Raw genomic sequence first — 23,907 nt, 5'->3', positions numbered from 1 at the left:
AGTTTGATCATCATTTTCCTCCTTTGTCAGATATCCCAAAGGCCCCAGGCAAAATCATCCCAAGCAGAAATACAGACACATCAGTGGTAGTTTCATGGGAGGAATCCAAAGACGCCAAAGAACTGGTCGGGTACTACATAGAGTCAAGCGTGGTTGGCTCTGGCAAGTGGGAGCCCTGCAACAACAACCCTGTGAAGGGCCCACGGTAACCACAGTGTTGGGGGGTGGGCTGTGGGGAGCCTTCTGACTCTAGAGCATAGAGGCTATCAGGAGGAAATCAGCCATGGACCCATACAGCAGCACCAACATCCAGTGGAGGAAGACTTTTTAAAACATTATGCTTTAAGGGGTAGCTCAGTTGGTTAAACGTCCGTCTGACTTCAACTCAGGTCATGATCTCATGGTTCATGTGTTCGAGCCTCACGTTGGGCTCTGTGCTGACAGCTCAGAGCCTGGAGCCTGCTTCAGATTCTGTGACTCCCTTTCCCTCTGCCCCTTTCCTTGCTCATGCTCTTTCTCTCTCTCTCTCTCTGTCTCTTAAAAATAAATAAATATTTAAAAAATTTAAAAAGAACATTATGCTTTATATATCCAAATGAATTAAAAATTGAACATTATCTACTGCTATATATTTTTTTAAAAGTTTACTTGGGATATTAAACACTTAGAAACACATTAATGCCAGCTATGATGGGCTCACTTTATAGCTCTTTTCTGATTCTTTTCCTTTATGCTATTTGTTCTTTCTACCCCTCTTTTGTGGTCTTTAATATCCAAAGTGATAAAATTTCAAGGGTCTAATAGGCTCTAGCTGACATAAAATAGCCAGGCATTTTAAATGAATAGGAAAAAAGTATCAACATTTTACAAATTTTGAACATGGTGAAACTCAGTGCTAAGGAGACATAAGTAACACCAAAAAAAAAAAAAAAAAAAGGACACTCAGAATACTTTGCCACTTCTTTACATCTGTTTCTAATATGGGGAGGGTTTTTTTCTTGTTTTCAAATGTTTTCTCAACCAGCCTTGCAAGTTGATGATGAATTCTGGTCTGCAACCAAACTCTGAGACTCCTTTGATTTAGGACCCATCTGAGAGGAGAATTCCCCCTGCCCCCACCAGAATTGTCATGCAGGCTTGTTAGGCAGCTTCTGGCATGGCCACTTTCAAGTCCAAGGGCCCCCATAGGATGAGTTGTTTGTTTTGCAGAACATGAGAGAATAGAGACAAATCAATTAATGGGTGAAAGCAGTATGTTTTTCAAGAGATTCACTTGGCCTGTTTACTCATTTCACTGTTACTCTCAGTTCCCAGCATTTTCCTGGGGCTATTTAGAAATGTTTATAGAGGGTGAGGCAGGGTCTGCCTTTCCACAAACAGATGGCAGCTTCTCAAGGGCAGGCACCATTTTCTATTCATCTTTGTGTCCACAATACCTAGCTCAGTGCCTGGAACACTGAAGTGCTCAATAAATATTTGCTGAACTGAGCTGACCTGAAGAATTGGCCTCATTTATGTCTGCCTTCATTAAATATTCCAACTTTACTAATGGTAATAGAGCCATTAGCAGACCTGTTATTTCCTCTGGTTACAGTGTTCAGGATGGATTAAAATGTTACAGTGATTCATGAAACAGCTATTTATAGCCATAATAGCTATTAAGGAAGGAGGTTGTTTTATGTGTGAAACTGCCCATGGATTCACACCTCATTACTGGATCCTCATTTCTAAATGGTTATCCATATTTCATCTTATTTTCAGATTCCAGTGTCATTTCTCAAGTCATTATGCCTTCCCTGGTATGCAGAGAAGCAGTAACTAGGCCTCTGTAACAGGGAGCAGCCAGTGTCTTACAGCCATAAGTGTAAGCCTGAAATAGCCATTAATGATATCATTAATATCACCTATTATTTATTAAAAGACTCCTCTATGCCAGACCCTGAAATAAGTACTTTAAATACAGCCAATCTTTACACAAAAGTTATTATGGAGGCATTATTATCCCCATTTTACTGATGAGCACACAGAGCCTCGGAAAAGTTAAGGTACTTAATTCAGGGGAAACCCAGGACTCTGAATTGTTTGATAGAGTTTAGAAAATTGCCTTAATTAGCTGTCTTCTTGTCTAAAGCTCATACATTACCTGATCTCTCTACGAATTATTTTTATAAACCCAGATCATTCAGTTAAGCTAAAATCATCTTGTCTAATTTGCCTGCTAGAAAAGTTTTTAAAAACTCCTTTTCCTTTTAGATTTACTTGCCATGGACTGGCAACTGGCCAGAGTTATATCTTCCGGGTCAGAGCAGTTAATGCAGCTGGACTTAGTGAATATTCACAGGATTCAGAAGCGATTGAAGTAAAAGCTGCTATAGGTAAGTACCTTCTGTGTAGCTTTGGAGAGGAAAAAGTGAATTTTTATGTTATAAAGGAAGATACCATCCTCGCCAGAAATGGTTTTAAAGCTTCTAGTACTGCTCGAGGGTTCTGTCCTCAGATGATCATTTTCTCTGACTCCAGGTGGCAGCTAACCTTCCATAGCCATCATTTTACAGATCTTCATCACTTACCCAGACTCTGTGCATCTGTAGCCTTGCCATCTTCACAAGTCCGAGTGTCCTCAGATAGTTCCCATTGTGTGAAACTCCATTCTAACTTCGTGCTCATCCTGGGAGTGTGGAGGGCCATCCGGTTCCGTGAAGTGGTATATCACCCATAACCCACGTCATTTTGTACCTAAATGCCCTTTCACCTGCGACAAAGCCTGGCTTGTTTTCACTAACAACATGCTTTTTATAAACTCCTCTAAATTTCGTGCAAGATACTTATGGTTGCTTGGTCATATGCTACATTTCTGCTCACAAAGTAATCAACAGAATAAAACCCGTAATAAAGTAATTGTATGAGTGTACATGATGTGCCTCCCAATCTTAGATAAAGCAGGAAAAGGACCCACATAGTTCAGAGCACTAAAAATGATGTCTGTGATAGAGTGACACACATTTGAAGGGAAAGATTATTTAATACCAGTTATCCTCAGTTATCATGCCGTATTACTTTTTAATATTCCTTATAATGGTAACGTTTTACCATTTTACCATCATACGTTCCGTATAAGGTAACGTTTTTTTTTTTTTTTTTTTTTTTTTTTTTTTGAGGTTGGGAGGTACAGACCATTAATATTTCAGTAATGTACATAATTCTAGCTGTTATAAAATCAGGATCTTTAATGTATGTCCTGTGCACTTTATGATCCATTCTGCCCCCTCATTCTGTGAATTAAGAGGACTTAATATCTTTCAAAAAACGTCAGAAGTTTGCTTTTTTCTTGTATATACTTGGGTTCTGCAAATCAAAATGGTTCCTGTTTCTGTCTGTGGTTTTTTGTTCTCATTTCTTCTTTTCCAGAATATGGAGAAGTTGAAATGTTTCCTTGGTGTAAATTATGTGAAACGTGTGCTTTCCATATTTCTTGCAAATCTGAGTGATTTCTGTTAAACTAAGATTACTTGTTCTGTTTGTGGTCCTAATGGTTTCCCCTTTGTTCTGTTAAGTAAGAGCAATTTGGACTGTGTCTGGGCTCAAAGCATTTCTGTTGTTATCTGGTGATTGTAGGGGGAGGAGTGTCTCCAGATGTGTGGCCTGAACTGAATGATACACCTGGTGGACTAACAGACTCCAGGGGAGGCATGCATGAAGCCTCCCGGCCAACCTTTAAGAAAGATGCTTTGCTTGGTAGCAAACTTAACAAACCTTCACTACCCAGTAGCGCTCACAACCTGGGCCAAACAGAAGTGAGTAAAGTAAGTGAAACAGTTCAGGAAGAGCTTACCCCATCACCACAGAAGGCAGCTCTTAAGGGGAAAAGTAAGTCTGACCCTCTGAAAAAGAAGAAGGACATAGGTGAGAGTTAAAAGAGTCAACTGTTCCATCTGTCTCCATCAGTGTCCTCACCTCATTGTCCGGATCACACTCTTCCATCTGTGTTCACTTTCATCTATGTATATTCTTAATTTTCTGTGTTTTCAGCTATCCATTTGCAATACTTTTGTCTAGTGAGTTGTAAAAGTAATTTTATATGAGCTTGGCTTTTATACATAGTTTACTGTGCTTAATGACAATAGAATAAGGTGATTTGGTTATAGAGTCCTTTTTGGTTTCTCAGACAGACACAGGTTTAGCCTCATTTTGCTAAGAAAATTAGAGCTAAGAGCACAAAGAATTTGAGAATCACAGCCTATGTGAGGTCCTTTGAAATGTTTATGTTCAGTACATGTATAGGAAAAATATTTTACAAAGAAGTCACATTTAGTCAGGATCATAGTTATTAACTTCCATTGTTTATCTTCAGGTGTTCAAGTTATCCTTCATATTTAATTCAAATGAATATGAGTAACATTATCTCTCTGAGTTGCCGTGAAAAGTTTAATAGGGTATTATAATCATATAAAGCTAAATTCTATGATTTATGAATCACATTCCCAGAACTGTTTTAAGACTATTTATCAGTAAGCTCAGAATTTTCTGATTAGGATATTTGATACTTGTGTCTTATATATTCTAGGAGACAGTATTTTTCTTATCAAATAAAAATGAAATGATAAGCATATACTGACAAACTATAGCATGCCTGTCTTCCACCCCCTATTACTACCCTACCCCTAACTTCTGTAATGTATTTTTTTTGACACCTTTATTGTCCCTTCAACTTTGAGATGGGATATTCATTTGAGAATTCACATTCAACATTGCTCTGTAATAGGGAGAGAGAGAGAGAGAGAGAGAGAGAGAGAGAGAGAGAGAGAGAGAGAAATTTCTTTTTTAATGTAAAGAATGAAGGAGGTTGGTGAGGGGAAAGAGAAACACATGTATTATTTTAAAAATCTTTATTGTTCTGAGAATCTTTTGAATAAGAATAAATAGTTCTTTTTTTCCTGTAATCCAAATAAATATTTAGAAAACTCTTTCTGATGTTATTGCACATCTAGATGGATTTCTTTCCACCATCTCACCTTCTCTTTCTTTATCGAAAACCATAATTTAGCAGTTAGGTGAAAAGTTGATCAGCAAAGCCACATAAATGAAGTAAGTCTTTTAAAACATCGTCCACATGTATTTCTGGTTATGCACTAATAAACACAGTGACAACTATTCAGTATTTTGTACTATATGAATAATAGTCCAACATCAGATTAAAAATAATGCAGCAAAAAGTATTATGTAATAAGAGAAAAATCACATGGCAGATTGTGCCTGGCTTTAAAAAAAAATTTTTTTTTAAGGTGGCATTTAGCTGAGTTCCAGAATAAGATTTGTCCTGTGTGTAGACAGAACTTGTTTAGTTGTAAGGTCTCACAAGGGTATGTATGCCCAAATGGTGAAATGCTATCCTTTTGGAAATAATATGGAAATTCTCAGTAAGGAAATTGAGGGAGAAATTAATATACACATTTCATTTTCCTCAAGGAGCAAATAGAAACAAAACTACATAAAGAAACAAAAATATATATCTTGGGGAAAAGATGTCTTCTTACGGGTAACAGAATCACTTTTCATATTATTGCACCATCTTGCTGTTAGTATTTCAAAAATTATTCTTCCGTGGAGGGGTGGGGCAGCTTCTTTTTATCTTTGCAATAATAATTGCAGTGCCCTTTTTACTGTGTGTTGGCTTTTTTCTCATACACCAGATTGGATGCCAAGTTACTGATCAGTCTCACAATTTAGTCTCATACTGCAAGAGCCTAGTGCCCTCTCACATGGTACTAATGACATGAGTTTAATGTACATAGAATCATAAATGCATTTCTGTCTACTCACGAGCGATTCATATTGCAACAGCGGCACCATCGCCACCCTATGATATCACTTGTCTTGAAAGTTGTCGTGACTCGATGGTTCTTGGATGGAAGCAACCAGATAAGAGTGGAGGGGCTGAAATTACTGGCTATTATGTGAACTATCGTGAGGTAATTGACGGGGTACCGGGAAGATGGAGAGAAGCCAACATCAAAGCTGTCAGTGATGAGGCATATAAGGTAAATGTGTGACCTTCTGTAGTGTGGAGTGTCATGTATATGATGACACGGTCACTTGCACACCATGCACACTCACCTACACACCCAGCACCTTGTAAATGATTCATGTCATTACTCCAGGGTCCACTGTCTGCAATGACATGAGTTTTGTCATTGTCATATACGGTAAGTCATATAAGGTAAGTAGAAGTGATCTGACCAGGAAGGATTTGTATTTTCTGATTCATACGCATAAGCAATAACTTCCCAGAACATTTACTGTGAAATGTATATCTATTATAAAAATTAGTGTTTATTTCAAGACTTATGAAATATCTGTAACCAATATGCCACTAGCACCAAGGGTCCCAGGATCCAAATGACTAGATTTTTAACTTTCAGTGTTCAAATGACAAAGGATAAAGGGACATGGGCCTGGGGGTCAGACTCAGCTCACCACTTGTGAAGTGTCCCCCATGAAGGGATGGTTCACATGTGTCTACCCACAAGTTTCCCTTCTTCACTGCTTTGCCCATCTCAGCACACTTGAAGGGTCTTACTGTTGCCACAACTATGCCCCCCCTCTTTAGAGCATTGTCAGCTGGAGGAAAGTTACCACCTCCTAGTACTCACAGAACCCCAAGCTGTGGGGGCAAGAGCAGGGCGAGGCTGGGGGAATGCTTTCCCTAACTCAGTGCCACGCTTTTTAAATCTAACATTTAAAATTTATGAAATATCACACACATACTGAACACATAAAGAATAAAACAAGAATACTTAAAATAAAATTATGTTTTTAAGATTCTTCCAGGTCAATGTGTAGCTATGACTTCATTACTGTGTTGTATTCTATCATAGGACCATCTCACAATCTACTTTTCCATTCAGTTATTGATTGATATTCAGGCATTTTTGCATTCATAGCTGTATCAAACAGTGTAGCTATGAACATTTTTGTTTGCATCTGCTGGCACATACATGCACTAGTTTCTGTAGGTTATTATCTAAAAGTAGAATTGCTGGTCCAGAGAGTCTGTTTGTCTTCAATTTTAGTAGATAATTCTATACTGTTTTTCTAAAGAGTATGAGAATTCCCATTGTTGCACATCCTTCTAACACTTGCTATATTCACACATTCTCAGTTTTGACAGTCAAAGTGTCAAATGAGTCTGAACATCTCTTCCTGTATATACATATTCCACTTGAAATCTCCTTTTATAACATGCCTATTCAAAGGTTTTGCCAGTTTTCTACTAGGTTTTCTTACTGACTGGTGATGTTCTTTATATATTCTGAGTTTAAATCCTTGGTAGCTGTAGAATCTGCGTCTATCTTCTCCCATTTATTGGCTGGCATTTTCTTCTTCCTATGGTAATGACACTAGTTTTAATGTCAGATTTATTGTGGCCAGACTTAACAGCATTGGCTTTGTCATTAGTGATTGCTGTACCCCCGCACCCATTTTTCAAGAGATGCCTTCGCTATTGAAGGTCATGGGGATATTGTATTAGATTACCTTCTCAAAGTTTTATGGTTTGCCACTTACATTAAAGTCATTACTTCACCTATAAATTTTGTGTGTGGTGTAAAGTAAAAGTCAACATTCACTTCCCCCCATGGGTTTTCAGTTGTCCCAGCATTATCTATTGAAAATTGCAGCTATTCTGCTAGGCTATCTGTATCATGTATCAAGTTTCTTTGATGCGAGTGTCTGCTTCCATATTCTCTATTTTGTTCCACTGGTCTGTTTGTCTACTGGGCCAGTACCACACTAATTTAATCATTACCACTCTATAGTAAATTTGATAACTGGTAGATCAAATTATCTTTGTTTATTTTTTTATTCCAAGGCTATTTTTAGCCCTTTGCACTTTGATATAAATTGTAGAATTAGGTTACCAAGTTCTACCAAAAACTAAGACAAGCAAAAGAAAATATAATAAGAAAAATTAAATTAAACAAAAACATTTTAAAATTCTGATTGGGATTGTATTGACTCTACAAAGAAATTGAGGAATCATTGATATCTTAAAATATATTTTTAATGTTTATTTATTTTGTGAGAGAGAGAATGAGTGCAGGAGTGGGGGAGGGGCAAAGAGAGAGACTCCCAAGCAGGCTCCCTGCTGACAGCAAGGAGCCCAAGGTAGGGCTCAACAAGGGGCTCGGCTAGGGGCCTGATCTCAATCTCATGAACCATGAGATTATGACCTGAGCTGAAATCAAGAGTTGGACTAACCAACTGAGCCACCCAGGCGCTCTTGACATTTTTAAAATATTAAATCTTCTAATACATGAACATGATATTTCTCTCCATTTATTTTGGTCTTCTTTAAAGTTTCTCAATAAAGTTTTATAATTCTCCATAGAAGTCCTACACATCATGTTATTTATTTATAGGTGTTACATATTTTCAGTGTTTAAATAGTATATTTTTATATCATTTTGTTATTGCTGGAATATACAGATATACCTAATTTTTATACATTGATTTTACATGTCATTGTTATGTATAGGTTTTTTGCTAAATTGTCTCATAATTTCAAAAAGCTACCTATGAACTCTTTTTGATTTTTTATGTATCATCATATCATCTGCAAATGACAATTTACTTCTTCATTTCCAAATTTTATATTTTTTGCTTCATTTTCTTAACTTTCTGCTTAGAGTCTTTACAAAATGTTGATAGAAGTAGTGGTCTTGGTCATTCTAGACTTGATCTTTATCTTAAAAGAAAACCTTTCAACATTTCACTGTTAAATGTTATATTTACTATCAGTGTCTGATAGACATCTGTTATCAACTAAAGGAAGTTTCCTTCTGTTCCTAGTTAAGAATTAATTTAAATTATAAAATTTTTTTCTGAATCTATTGATATGGTTATACAGTTTTTCTCTTGAGTTTTAATGTGGTATATTCTACTAATTGTCTAATGTTAAAACAACCTTGCGTTCCTGGCATAAATCCAAACTGGACATTATGTATACTGTGTCTGTATATTACTTGATTTTTTTTTTTTTTTTTGCTTATTATTGTTTAGGAATTTTTGCCTCTATGTTCATGAATGAAATTACCCTGAGACTGTAATGAATTTGATATAAATACCTGACAAGGATAGTACTGGAAGTGAAAATTCCAGGAAAATCTCACTTTATTGAGATATAATTCACATATTGTAAAATTCACCCAATTAAAATGTTGCTTTATATATTTTGAAGGGATGTTATTAGATGCATATGAAGTGACTTTCTGTATCACTAACAATGTGTTTTTCCTTAAAGTCTATATTATCTGTTATTAATAGAAACTTACCAATTTTCTTTTGGTTGGTGTTTGCATGGTATATAATTTTTCATCCTTTAACTTTCTATCTATCTTTAACTTTATGCTTTATATGTGTCTTTTAAAAATAGTATAGGGTTATGTATTTTTTCCTACCTGAGAGTCTTTGTCATTTAACTAGAGTAATGTTACTACTAGTTTCTGGGTTTGTTTTTGGTGGTTATTGTAGAAATTACCGTGAGCAAATTAACAATCCAGTCTGAATTTATTCTATTGTTTTACCCTTGTCTGAGAAACATAGAGCCTCAAAATACCTTAAGCCAGTTCCCAACTTGTATGCTATTGTGTGTGTTAAGTCTTTTTTTGAATCCCAAAGTATTGTTATTATTGTTTTATCTCAATAATTATTTAGATTTATCTACATATTTTACATTTTATTTGATTTTATATCTTTGGCCTTCCATTTGAGATTACTTTCCTTTTGTCTAAATTAAATAGTTTAGAATGTTCTTTAGTGAGGGTATTCTGAAGATACATACTCTTCACGTTTATCTGAAAATAACTTTATTTTCATTCTTCAAAAATTTTTTTCTGGATAAAACATTATATAATAGTAGTTCTTTTCTTTCACACTTTAAAGGTATAATTTCACTGTCTTTTGGCTCATTGTTGCCACTGACATGTCAGCTCTTATTTTTATTTTTTTAAGATTTTTTTAAAAAGTAATCTGTGTACTCAATGTGGGGTACACAGAACCCCAAGTTCAGGAGATACATGCTCTACCAACTGAGCCAGCCAGGCACCTCAACATGTCAGCTTTTAGTCTGCTCATTGGAAGATTATTTGTCTTTTCTCTTAGACAACTTTTAATATTTTCACTGACTCTTTGGTGTGCTACAGTTGAAGTAGTATGTGTCTAGGTATAGGTTTTTAACAATGTCTCTTCCAAGGATTGTGACAGGAGGAGGATTTTTAACCTGTGGGTTGGATTTTTTCAGGAAGATCTTTCTGGAAAACTCTAAGCCACTATCTCCTAAAATATTGTTGCTGCTCCCTTCTCTCCCCTCTTCTCCTGAAGCTCTAGTTAACATGCATTTGGCGTTCTCATTCTATCTTCCACGTCTATTAATCGCTCTTCTCTCTTTCCCATCTTTGTGTCTTTCTCCACTGTGGTCTGTGTAATTTCTTATAATTTCTATTAGTTTACAAAGTTGCTCTTCTTTTCATCTGATTTCCTGTTAATCACATCCCGTTATTTTTTTCTTATTGTATTTTCCCTTTCATAAGTCATATTTTACAAAATATTTTATAGTTTGCTCTCTCCTGCAGATATTTTAAATTTGTATTTTATATTTAAAACATAGTAACCATAGCTGTTTTTCTAATCTATGTCAGATGATTACATCATCTAATATCTTTGCAGGTCTATATCTGTTATCACTGGTTTTGTTGTCTTGCTCATGGTATCTTGTTTTCTTTGCTTGGTTATCCTTGATTATGTGATGCTCATTGTCCTTAAAATATTACTTGCATTAATAATTTGAGGTTTAGCATGAAGGCATCTTTCTCTGGAGAAAATATGTATTTGCTTTTGCAAAGTACCTGGGGATACCCCATGTTCAGTGTTTTCTTAAATCAAGTATAAGGCTTTAATTTTTTGGACAGTCAAGCAATGTGAATTTACACTGTATGAAGGCAGAATGATTTCTAATTCAACTTTATCCCAAAGAGTAAAACCCTTTGGGGTTCCAGCTTAATTGTAGAGGGTTCCCTTTTATTATCTCCTTTTTGGTTTGGCTCTAGGCTTTGATTTCTGAGTCCCTCTACTTGTCAGATAATCAAAACCAAAGGTCAAAAAAAATTTTTTTATTGGCCAGTTCCCCAAAGTAAAAGCCACTTCGATGTTTCATTTATCTCTCTTTGTTCCCTATTTCCCTTTATGCTGGCCTGATAATTCTGTAACATCTTGACACTAATTTGATGCTTTTGAGAAGATTTTTAAAAGATATTTTTATCTAGGGGCGCCTGGGTGGCGCAGTCGGTTGGGCATCCGACTTCAGCCGGGTCGCGATCTCGCGGTCCGTGGGTTCGGGCCCCGCGTCGGGCTCTGGGCTGATGGCTCAGAGCCTGGAGCCTGTTTCCGATTCTGTGTCTCCCTCTCTCTCTGCTCCTCCCCCATTCATGCTCTGTCTCTCTCTGTCCCAGAAGTGAATAAACGTTGAAAAAAAAAAATTAAAAAAAAAAAAAAGATATTTTTAACTAGTGTTTTTTAATTTTTTAGCAGGGTGATTAATCTCTATAGCCTAGTTCACCATTGCCAGAAATAGAAGTCCCATGCCACAGTATTTCACCTAAGCCTAGAATGACCAACTTTTCCAGTTTGCCTAGGACTCTCCTAGTTTCAGCACTAAACTGCCTACATCCTTAGAAACCCCATAATCCAGGAAAATTGGACTAGTTGTTCACACAAACGGAGCCCCAGAACAGCTGGTACCTGAATAAAGTGCTTTTAGATCCAAGTTATCTACATGATAGTTTCCTCTTAATTAACAAGATTTCCCCTTCTTAAAGGGAGTATATGTATGTGTGTGTGAATCAAAAAGGGAGTTTGTATTATTCTGTTACCAAAACATATAGCCATTGTATTCTACTTGTACCCTAAATAACTGGCAATACACCCTCTTGCAGATGAACTTATGACTTCATGATCAAGTCAGGAGTAGACTGGATCAGAGATATATATTTGTCTTGTGTAGTCTTAAGTCATACAATGGGTAAACTTTGTTAACTCAGGTGTTTACATCAATACCTCCATTTATTAAGTATTTTTAGTGCTCAAAGGATTGTTCATAGTCCACGGATTTTTTTTCACACTAGTATATTCTGTCATTTCTATTTTGCAAATGTTTTCACCTTTCTTATTTTATCACATATATGTACAACAACCCAATTTCTTCTGAGGGATATAGAAAATATTAGGTCTCTCAGTAAGGAGCACAAAAACAACAAGATTTTAAATATTTTGATTCCTAGTTCAGAATTCTCTTAATTTTTGTCTGTACAAGCATTAATTTTCTATTGCTGCATAGCAAATTACCACAAACTTTGTGACTTGAAAAGACTCACATTTGTTATATCGCAGTGTCTGCAAGTCAGGAGTCTACATATGGCTCAGATGGGGCTTCTGCTCCCCGTCTCACAAAGTTTTAATCTAGGTGTCACCTGGGCTCATTTGCATCTGGAGCTGAGTTCCTCTTGCAAACTGATTCAATTGCTGGCAGAATTCAGTTCCTTCAGCTCTGAGGCTGGGGCCCTCTGCTCCTACAGACTGCCCTTCTCCAAATGTGAGTGGCTAGGCATTTCTCAACCTGACATTTGCTTCTTCCAGGCCATCAGGAGAGTGTTCTCATTAAGAAAGTCCCAAACCCCATTTTAAGAGCTTTCATCTGATTAAATCAGGCCTACCCAGGATCATCTCCCTTTAGATGAACTCAAAAATAAACTAAGTAGAGACCTTGATTACATCTATAATATCCCTCCTCCTTTTCCATATGATGGAACAACAATCATGGGACTGATATTCCAATACCTTTGCCATATTCTCTTGGTTTGAAGCAGGTGACAGGCTTCACCCACACTCAAGGGGAGGAGATTACAAAAGGGTATGACTCATTGGGGGTCACCTCAGGGTGTATCCAGTGCAGGAGGTAAGTAAATAAAATATTGAACAACTTTAAAAAACAAACATGAATCAACATCCACTCTCTGTGATGTTGTGTTGCAGATTAGCAACTTGAAGGAAAACATGGTGTATCAGTTCCAAGTGGCAGCCATGAACATTGCTGGGTTGGGAGTGCCCTCAGCAGTAAGTGCATGCTTCAAATGTGAAGAGTGGACCATTGCTGTTCCAGGTAAACTATATTAACCGTATCTCAGCAGTGAGGCTTGGGGTTGCTTCCAAAAGAAACTACAACTTGGAACTACATTTAAGTGCTATGTAAACAACTCCTAAGGGAAAAGAATTCTCTTGACCCCTTATGTTTAGTTAAAATATTTTTATAATCCTATTAAATAATAGGTACCTATATAAAATAAAGTATAATTTCTTGTGCTTGTATTCCAAATACATCTGAGAGCCCTCATAGTTATCCCTCTGCTTGGAATAGGATTAACAGAAGCACAAAATAGGAGTGCCACATGATCATTGAAAAGGAATTCTGGGGGCGCCTGGGTGGCTCAGTCGGTTAAGTGGCCAACTTCGGCTCAGGTCATGATCTCGCGGTCCGTGAGTTCGAGCCCCGTGTCGGGCTCTGTGCTGACCGCTCAGAGCCTGGAACCTGTTTCAGATTCTGTGTCTCCCTCTCTCTCTGACCCTCCCCCGTTCATGCTCTGTCTCTCTCTGTCTCAACAATAAATAAACGTTAAAAAAATTTTTTTAAAAAAAAGAAAATTCTGATTTTTTACTTGTGCTTCTTAAAGACCGCTGAAGGCCATCCAATTCATATCCCCCAACAAAGTATCTCAGAAACTTCTTCCTGCACTCCTTAATTCTCATGCATTCTCCCACTGCACTGAAACCTTTCATTTGTCAACCTGCTCAAAATCTCTCTCTCCGGGCTCAGCCAATATGTCTCCTCTTCCTTGGTGTCTCTCTCCTCCCTTGCTGCCAGCTCTTTGTTATGTCATGTAGGTGGACTTAACATGCCTGCCTAGGACTTAAGCCATAGACTTTCTCCACTTATCTCTCTTCACTTCTCCAGTCCTTTTGCTCTCTCTACACCTTTGTCCCAACTCTGCATCATAACAAAGGTACTGGTACCTGGCTGGAAGTAGTCTCTTTTGGAGGTTGCCATTGTGAGTAGTTGGCTGAACAGGGAAGAAAATGGAAGAAGGCAGAAACATTTACCTATGCTTTTAAAAACTCATACAGCTACAACACTGACCAAATTAAAAAATTGAATACAAACAAATGTATGAAGCCATTAGGCTTCAAACTAACAATGTTAATGTATTTGGTAGATGATTTCATTTTGCTTCCAACAGTACTAACTTCAGAGATCCAGTAAGTGCCACAGGATGACTAGATTCTCCCACTTGGCTTTAATATCCAACATATGTAATAACTGGTATAGCACCAGTATTGACCACATTAGAACACAAGGCCACACGGGAACATATTGGGTGGATCCAGCTTTGTCCTTAATGCCACCCTCTTCCTCTATTTGAAATCCTAGTGCCCTTGAAGAACCATCATTTTGCCTTCACTTAGTGAGTGTTTATCTGCATGACTTCTCTATCAAGTGTGAATAAAAAATTACAAGAGGAACCCAAGAGAAGCTCAAGCACTCACTCAACTTCAGTAAATATAAGACGCAAACATGCTGCCTTTCCTTGTACCTCCACTAAGCCGGTTGATATTTCTTAAGCTCCTTCTGTCACCTACATGAAAGCGGATCTGTTTTTTTTAATTCTGTAATTCCTGAATAAAGTTAAAACATGAGTGACCAGAGACTATGAAATTCTGAGCAGGCCTGTGGGAAATGTTTGATTCAAAGAGATATAGTTAGCAAAAGAGGTTGCAGGGTGAGTGCTAAGTGTTTGGATGCCTCATTGGGTTCCAAGGATGACACAAGAAAATGGTTTAGGGGTGCCTGGGTGGCTCAGTCGATTGAGCGTCCAACTCCGGCTCAAGTCGTCATCTCACAGTTCGTGGGTTCGAGCCCTGCATCAGGCTCTGTGCTGACCGCTTACTCAGAGCCTGGAGCCTGCTTCGGATTCTGTGTCTCTCTCTGCCCCTCCCCCACTCATGCTTTGTCTCACTCTGTTTCTCAAAAAAAATAAATAAATGTAAAAAAAATTTTTTTAAATAATAAATAAAAAATAAAAAAAAATAAAATAGTTTAAAAGCCCTTTGCAAAACAGAACATGACACACTAGTATAAGGTATTGATGTTAATATTTAAATCTATCACCACATTATTTAAACCTCTTACCTTGTCAGAAGGCAAGGCTGACACAGTTCTGTGACTGTTAAGCCAAGGTGCAGGACCCAACAAATATTGAACTATCAATTGCAAACTGCCAAGGCACAGCATGGTAGAGTCTGTGTGTGTAGCTGGCTTTTTAGGGCACTGTGGGTCAGTTCAGGGATTTTAATTGATTGATTAGGAATCACTTATTTTTTTTTAAAGGACAGGAAAAAAGAAAATATATCATCTACAAATATCACCAGCTAGCTGGTGGTCATGGAAAGATGTAGGAAATCACTTAGTAGTTTGGACTCTCCCAAGAGTGCAAAGAGCACATGGACAGGGAGAACATTTTTCTCTCTTCCTGAACAGGTGGATCAAGTTATTTGGCTTCTCTGAGCTTTCTGTTAATTGTCTTAAGGATGAATGGGATAAATAAATAAGTATCTAGCAGTGTTTAGCACAGATTCAGGGCTCACGGGATTGATTGTATCTGTTTTGATGAAAGTTCTTTGTAAACTGTAATGGTAGTTTGGTTTAAGTCCTAGATGGGATATATGCTTTATGGGAAAGATTTCCCTCCAGAGGGGAGCTCTTTGGTAATATATTCCTTTTTCCTATAAAAGAAATATCACTATATATATTCACATGCCATCAAATAGAGTTGCTTTTTTCCTCCTTATTTGAGATTTAGGAAAAGTTTCAGATTACCATAGAAAAATAATCTGAAATTGAATCTGCAACCACGTTAAAGTGTTCTGATGAAAGGTGAGGACCACAGGGCCAAGGACACCCTGAAGGCAAATTTTCATCCAGCCTCTGAGGGGCACCTTGAACTGGCCCCTAACCACCTACTGCTCATAAAGGGACTGAGTGGGTTGATGTAGAGCCATTGAGTAAACTTGATCTGAAATGACCACAAAATACCTATTTCTAAAGGAATGGTAGATTTTACAAAAGAAAAACACTGGATTCAGCTTTAAGACTTTAAATGTGGTTCTAGATTTACACGTATTTGAATGTTTTCATATACATCATGATTTTTATGTATTGGTCTCTTTCTCTTTCTCAGGACCCCCACACAGTGTCAAGTGTAGTGAAGTCAGGAAAACCTCCCTAGTTCTGCAGTGGAGGCCTCCGATCCACTCTGGAAGGACTCCAGTCACTGGTTACTTTGTGGACTTGAAGGAGGCCAGTGCCAAAGATGACCAATGGCGAGGACTCAATGAGGCAGCTATTAAAAACACATACCTGAGGGTAAGAGTGTGCTCATATTTTGAGGAACACTTTTTTGTTTTAAAGAAGAAATGCTCCTCTAATGGTATTAACTTTAAAATTAGCAAGATAGAATACAACATTTCTGCTTTGGTCTGTTTCATATATTGGGCTCCTGGTAAGTTTCCATTTGGCAGTGGTTGGGGGTGGGGGCAGTTTCTGATGCTTAAAGCAATTTGGTTCTATTTAACCTGAATCCCTTAGCCTACCTCTGGAAAACATCCACAAGCTCCCTTCTCCCTCTTCTTTCCTTCCTTGCCTATACTTACCTACCTCACATTTTTGTTACTTACAGTCTTAGAAAGGTGACTTTCACATTTCCACCTCTGATTTTTTTTTTCTTTTTTTTTTGAGGATAGTTTTTGCTTTGAGTGTGCTATTTTCCTAGTGTTCATGCCGGCAAGTGTTTACCTGTGGATTCCTTTGGGTCATGCTGTGTCTCACTTCACAGGCTTCCTCATGCTTGTGTCACATGAGCTGTCAGAGGCCAGTGGAATGAATTCACTCAACTCTTGACCTAATCCTCACCCTTAATTGTGCCTTTGCCTTCCAGATTCCTTTAAAGTGCTCTAACTGAACAAATTCCTAACTTCATCTACCAAAGACTGTTCTACTAAAGCCACTGAATCTCGCTTGTACCAAATGGATATCTTCAAAGAATGTTTTCCCCTATGTCACCCTTGGCACCTGGAGACCCTGAATCCATACTAGGGCTTCAGAAACTGTGGGGCGTATGATTCTAGCTCTTATTACTTAGGATGAAGGGTAGCTTCACCATAGTCATATAGAAATACCTGTTGGCAGAATAAGCCATTGCCTAGATGGTGGACCTTGGAAGATATTCAGAGTATGCCTGCTCTAAAAGATCTCTACCGGGGCGCCTGGGTGGCGCAGTCGGTTAAGCGTCCGACTTCAGCCAGGTCACGATCTCGCGGTCCGTGAGTTCGAGCCCCGCTTCGGGCTCTGGGCTGATGGCTCAGAGCCTGGAGCCTGTTTCCGATTCTGTGTCTCCCTCTCTCTCTGCCCCTCCCCCGTTCATGCTCTGTCTCTCTCTGTCCCAAAAATAAATAAAAACATTGAAAAAAAAATTTAAAAGATCTCTACCATTGACCTGCCTCTGTGGACTAAAGTCCATACCATCTATCAGCCACTTTCAAAGGTTAAGGTATCTACTGTCCCCATAAAAAAATATAAATATATCTTCCAAGAGAGATGACCTTTAAATGTGACATCTTAGCATATGCCAGTGAGTTCCCCAGCCCCTTACAAAACCTTGAGGAGGTAGGCAAGGTCACATTTCATGGGGAAGAGAAAAGGTAAAGGAAGGGCAGGAAGGTAGCATGCTGTTTGGTTCTTCAAATGAGTCAGAAGGCCAAAGGGTAGTGTAAAATGAAAGTCAGACACATCCTGGATGGTGGTGGTATGTGTTTATGGCCAGGATTATCTCCACTTCCCCAGTTTGCACAGCACTGGATCCCAAGTGCTGAAGTTGGACTTGACTCAGGTGAAGCAAAACAAGGATGAGAAGCCAAGCAAAGGGGATCAAACGCCCAGAAAAAAAGGGGGGAGGGGCAGAAAGAAAAAATAATAGAGTTTAAACCTATCAAAGAATGGTTAAGTTCACTCATTTAAAAAAACAAAAAGTAGAAAGGCAAATATAGGAGAGAGAGAGAGAGAGAGAGAGAGAGAGAGAGAGTTTGACTTGATATAAAATGAATGTGCCTCACAACTCGGGAAGTGAATGTTCTGTGAGGAAATTATCTTAGAGTTTGTCCACAGTTTCTAAAGTGAAAATAGAATTATTGACTTTTCTGATTATAAAGCTGACACAGGCTCACAATGAAAAATCCAAACAATATAGACATAAAAAAGTAGAGATGTCCTGTAATCTCCATACCCATTGAGATGTAGATTCACTCTTCCAGATATTTTATATTCAGAAAATTTTCAAGTCTGAACTGGAGAAAAAAATGTACATGTTAAAAAGTTTAATCTGGGGTGTCTGAGTGGCTCAGTTACGTGTCTGACTCTTGATCTCGGCTCAGGTTGTGATCTCATGGTTCGTGAGGTTAAGACCCACATTGGGCTCTGGACTGACAGTGCAGAACCTGCTTGGGATTCTCTCTCCCTTACTCTCTCTGTGCCCCTCCCCTGCTAGTGCTCACTTTTTCTCTCAAAACTGAAATAAACACTTTAAAAATTTTTATTTAATGTTTATTTTCAAGAGAGACAGAGACAGAGACAGAGAACGAGCAGGGAGGGGGCAGAGAGGGAGACACAGAATCTGAAGTGGGCTCCAGGCTTCAAAGCTGACAATACAGAGCCCGACACGGGGCTCAAACCTACAAACCGGGAGACCATGACCTGAGCCAAAGTCAGACGCCCAACCAAGTGAGCCATCCAGGCACCCCAATAAAATAAACATTTAAAAAAATAAAAATTAATAAATAAAAAGTTTAACCTGAAAAAAAAAGTTTAATCTGGTCAATTTCAGTATGGATGGGAGATATAGTTCCACGAATGGGAGAATTTGGGCTACACACCTAAATTGTATTTACAGAGGAAGAGCACTTCTGTTTAAATGACACAGAACACCCATCACTTCTGTACCTGCTTCTTCCAGGTGCAAGGCCTCAAGGAGGGTGCCAGCTACGTGTTCCGTGTCCGAGCCATAAATCAGGTGGGTGTCGGCAAGCCGTCTGACCTTGCTGGGCCTGTTGTGGCAGAAACCCGTCCAGGTAGGCTTTTACTTTTTTTAAAATTAAAGTTAATCTCATCTTTGTAAGATACCAAAGTAACATTCAACCTTACTTTCTATGTTTTTCCTAATTTTTAAAATTATCAACATATGCCAGTTGAATAGTTGATAAGTTTGGCTTTCAGACATGAGTCATTTATTGCATCAAAGGTGCTCTCAGGATAGGGGTAAGCCAGGTTTGAAATGATCCAGGGCTATTCTGGTCTACACCTATAAACAAGGAAGTTCTTGATCAAATTACACTTCCTGGACCGACTCTTTCAAGTATACATTCCTATGGCATTATTCCTTGGCCATTAAGTCCTGTAAGAGTAATTTGCCCAGTCATAGGAGAAGCTGGAACAGCCCAGTGAGCAAGCATGATTCTTAAACAAAAGCAGAATTTATATAATTGTAACTATTATGTTAAGCCAGGGGTCAGTGAATGTTTTCTGTGAAGGGCCAGATAGTAAATATTTTCAGCTCTGTGGCCATATGGTCCCTGTCACAATACTCAACTCTGCCATGGCATAAAAGCAGCCATAGATAATACATAAACTCATGTGCATGGCTGTGTTCTAATAAAATTTTATTGTGCCAGTTATGTGCATTATATATTACATGTATTATGAAATTTAAATTTTAAATAATTTTCACATGTCTTGAAATATTGTCTTTTGATTTTTTTCAACTGTTTAAAAATGTAAAAACCATTCTTAGCTTGCAGACCATACAAAAGGAGGCAATGGGACAAATTTAGCCTACAGGCCACATTTTGCTGACCCCTGGATTAAACCAACAGCAGTTTTAACTGGATGATCTATAGAGTGGAGGCGCTTTCACTTCCCAGTTTCAAGAAACACCATGATTAGACTAGAGAAGATAGTCTTCCCCTTTATTATGTAAACAAATTTTACAATGTTTACTGTGCAAATAACTTCAGATTATTACATTATTATTATTTAGTCATTTAATCTCTATTACTTTTCAAAGTTATTATATATTTCAGTTCATAGAAGTTACATAAAAGGAAGCACTGTAATATACAGTGTAGGGAATATCGTCAGTAATTTTGTATATTTTGTATAGTAACAGATGGTAACTAGGCCTATTGAGGTGATCACTTCTTAAGGCATGAGAATATTGAATCACTGTGTTGTACACCTGAAATTAACATGATATTGTGCCAATAAATCAATAAATATATTTTTAAAATGAGGCACCTGGGTGACTCAGTCAGTTAAGCGTCTGACTCTTGATTTCAGCTCAGGTCATAATCTCATGGTTGATGAGACTGAGCCCCGTGTTGGGCTCACGTTGACAGGATGGACCCTGCTTATGATTCTCTCTCCCTCTTTCTCTGCCCCTTTCCTGCTTGCACTCTCCCTCTCTCTCTCTCAAAATAAATAAACATTAAGGAAAATTTTTTTAAACATTGGAAATGAAAGAGGATAAAAAAGTATTAACCAGTTATTTTCAGATTAAAATAAAGGCTGGGTATGTAATGTAATATTTATTTTTACGACAAGGAAAGAAAGTAAACATAGAAACCTTTGATCTCACTACAAGTTACTTGAAAAGTATATCAAAAGTATACTTTTAGGAAATATCTACCCCTGTCATCCTATCACTTCATAACCTGCTTTCAACTACTCTTATAACTACCCTCTAAGACTGGGGTGTGAAAGTGACCTTATACACAAGTGTGCAAGTTGTCTGGAGAGAGTGCCACACCTCATATAAGTACCTTTTAGAAAATCCCATAAGAAAATAGGAAAATGCTAGAAACACACATAAAAGGCAACACACGAAGACACCAGGATATATATTCCTGTAGGAATCAGACTCTGCAGTTGCCCACTGTAAGGGAATAGAAAATGCCAAATGGCCAACATGCAAAAGGATCCAACTGCAGACCCTTGTAAGAACAACATTTAGGTTACCATGAAGGTGAACTCTTAACCTAGTCATTGATAAGTTAAAAGCACCCTGGAAGCAGTGGATTCCAAATCAGATTAACTGAAGGAAGGTTAAATTGATTTTTTATTTTCACATCAATAGCCTCAGAATAGCAGATGGCCTGGCCTGACATTAACAAAGCTATCACTATGGAAATTTTACCACCAGAGAATGATCTTCTGGTGAGTTCCTGGGTGAAGAGTTTTGTTTCACTGATTTGTAATAAAGCAACACAAGTCATTTTGGGGGCCCATTCCATTCTCAGAATATAACTACAAAGAGCAGTTGCAGACACTGATCCACTAAACAGCACCAGATTAAGCCATTCTCTGGCTCACAGCTTAGGACACAATCCTACGATGCACAATGTCAAAGTGCTTCACCATGAAGAAGCCCCAAAACCAGGAGACACTTGGACTTGTTCATATGCAACAGGCACATTCATTCTTGGAATATAGATTTCTTCAGCACCTACAATTAATCAGGTGCTGCATGGGCAGCAGGAGTAGAGGAATATGATATCATCATTGTATACTGGGTTTACAATCTAGTGGAAAACCCAGACTTTACACCATGGTGTGAGATGACAGCTATGACAGACATTCATAAAGTATTTGTCATACCTGAACAGGCTATAAACTGGGTTTCATAACTCCCTGTAAACACTTATGTGTAGTGTAAGGTTGTCTATATTTAATAATTTTGTTAAATACCAGTATTTTATTTTTACCCAGATATTTATTTTATGTTAGAATGGATAGGGCAGGGGTGGGAAGGCATGTTATCAATTTCAAGATTTGGAATGTGTAATTTGGATTGCTATTTCAGAAGAACAGCTTCTTTTGGAATGCATTATTAAAATTTCAGCTAGAAAATAAAGCTTATCATGTAACAGCAAACCTCAAATACATCTAACAAGATACCTCAAGTGTAATTTGAATTTGTGTTAAAAGTTAACTTAATCCACCAGGACTGAGAGGATCACTGGTCTCCCTTTGAAGTCAATGAATATGCCAGCAGAGTAGCTCAGCCACAGCCAGAAAGTCCATTTGTGCTGCTAATGATGATCCAGAAAAATGGACTAAGTGTATCATGCTTTACCAAGAAGTCTATTAAGCTAGAAAAGCCTATAAAGAAGAATACGCTGTAAAATATCGAGTGTAGATTTGTTGGTACATAAGATGGATGCACTTCTATTCTCGATATTCGATATTTTTCAAATAGTGTCTTGCTGATTGCATCAGGCCTGGGTAGAGGGGGAGGTAAAGTGAGCCTGGTTAGATGGGAGATAAGAGAGAGACCTGCCAAGGTGTGGCAGGTGATCTGGCCAGCAACAAATAATTGGTGGTACAGGCTGCAGGTATTTTTTTACCAGTGACTCACCAGCAGGCAGGAGAATTCAGGTGATGGGCAGGAGGACCCAAATGCAAGGCAGAGTCCCAAGCAGGACCTGGGTTACCAGAAGTTAGGACTTAGTCACTAGGAGGGAGGTAGTTAGAAGAACTAGAGGGAATAATGAGCTGGGGTTGAGTTAGCCAATTCCAGTTTCTAAAACTTGCTTGGTCCTAGAACCTGGCAGGACCAAGAAAGCAAATGTAGCCTGGAGGTAGAGTTTTAAAGGATTCTGAAGCTGGAAACCAAGCTGACTGTTAGACTCAACTGGCGTAATTTAGAAATATTCATTTGTATTTGCTTATTAACTGTTCTCTTTCACCCATTAAAACAGTAGTTCTCAAATTCAATATACATTAGAATCATGCTAGGAACTTTTTGATAATACTGACTTCATTCCACACTCCATTGCAGACCAATTATATCAGAATCTCCAGGACTGAGTCTGGGCATAGGTTCATTTTTGTTTGTTTGTTTAGGTGTTTGGGTAATTCTAGAATGAAACCAGGGTTGTAAACTGTGTTACACTGTAGGCTCCTTCAAAACAGAAACTGTGTCTTTTCTCCCTGTATGCGAGGGCCTAGTACCTGGTGTGTGATAATCATTTGTTTCAAGGAAAAAATAATGAAGGACTACTATGTTTTGGCCAGTGAGTATGACTCTGTTTTATAGCCACAGAGTATAAACTTAACGCTAGATATTTTGTAATGGAGGCCACAATGTGGACAGCAAAGTGATAGGTTAACCCTGTAGTTCTGGTCTTAAACATAGGGAGCTAAGTTATCATATGTGGCTGATTACATTAATTCATTTCTATCTGTTTCTATTCTGTCCCACTCTCCAGACACACACACACACACACACACACACACACACACACACACACACACCATGGAGGACAAATAACTAAAGCTTGTAAAAGTGATCTATTAATGCTGATGTTAAAGACTAAATTATATGAAAAAATCTGCATACCAGATTATGAAATATATGGGAAAGTGAACAGTTTACTGTGATTTCATTTTAGCTTTTAAATTTTATTTTTTTAAATCATTTTTTGAAGAAGAGAGAAAAGCAGGACAGTTAATTTCCAAATCATTCATTTTAGCCCTGGGCTGTACCTTACCTCTTTCACATATTGAGTGTGGTAGCAAGCCTGAAGGGACCATTAAAATGCCATTCCACACAATCTGGTATATCCCTGTGTCCATATGTAGGATTTGTGTAGGATTGAGGCAGCTGACTCAAGACAACTCTTCTTAAATCCTTTTTAGAC

General features: G+C 38.0%; 1 protein-coding gene across 3 annotated transcripts in view; it reads left to right on the top strand.

Annotated features, from left to right (window-relative positions):
• MYOM1 (myomesin 1) overlaps positions 1-23,907 on the top strand; it is a 153,361-nt gene that overhangs the window by 86,516 nt on the left and 42,938 nt on the right. For 2 of the 3 annotated variants that reach the window (XM_040479291.1, XM_040479290.1), the window contains 6 exons: positions 31-205; positions 2,254-2,375; positions 5,842-6,038; positions 13,084-13,210; positions 16,341-16,525; positions 19,167-19,281. In XM_040479291.1, coding sequence (XP_040335225.1) covers positions 31-205; positions 2,254-2,375; positions 5,842-6,038; positions 13,084-13,210; positions 16,341-16,525; positions 19,167-19,281 — 921 coding nt within the window. Of the gene's footprint in view, positions 1-30; positions 206-2,253; positions 2,376-3,615; positions 3,904-5,841; positions 6,039-13,083; positions 13,211-16,340; positions 16,526-19,166; positions 19,282-23,907 lie in introns of all 3 variants that reach the window. The other variant, XM_040479292.1, reaches the window with a different exon arrangement.

The sequence above is a fragment of the Herpailurus yagouaroundi genome, unplaced genomic scaffold, assembly GCF_014898765.1.
Source record: "Herpailurus yagouaroundi ecotype Mexico unplaced genomic scaffold, PumYag 142, whole genome shotgun sequence".
Taxonomy (NCBI): domain Eukaryota; kingdom Metazoa; phylum Chordata; class Mammalia; order Carnivora; family Felidae; genus Herpailurus; species Herpailurus yagouaroundi.
The sequence above is the reverse complement of the archived record's forward strand: the minus strand, read 5'-3'. Positions and strand labels throughout refer to the sequence as shown.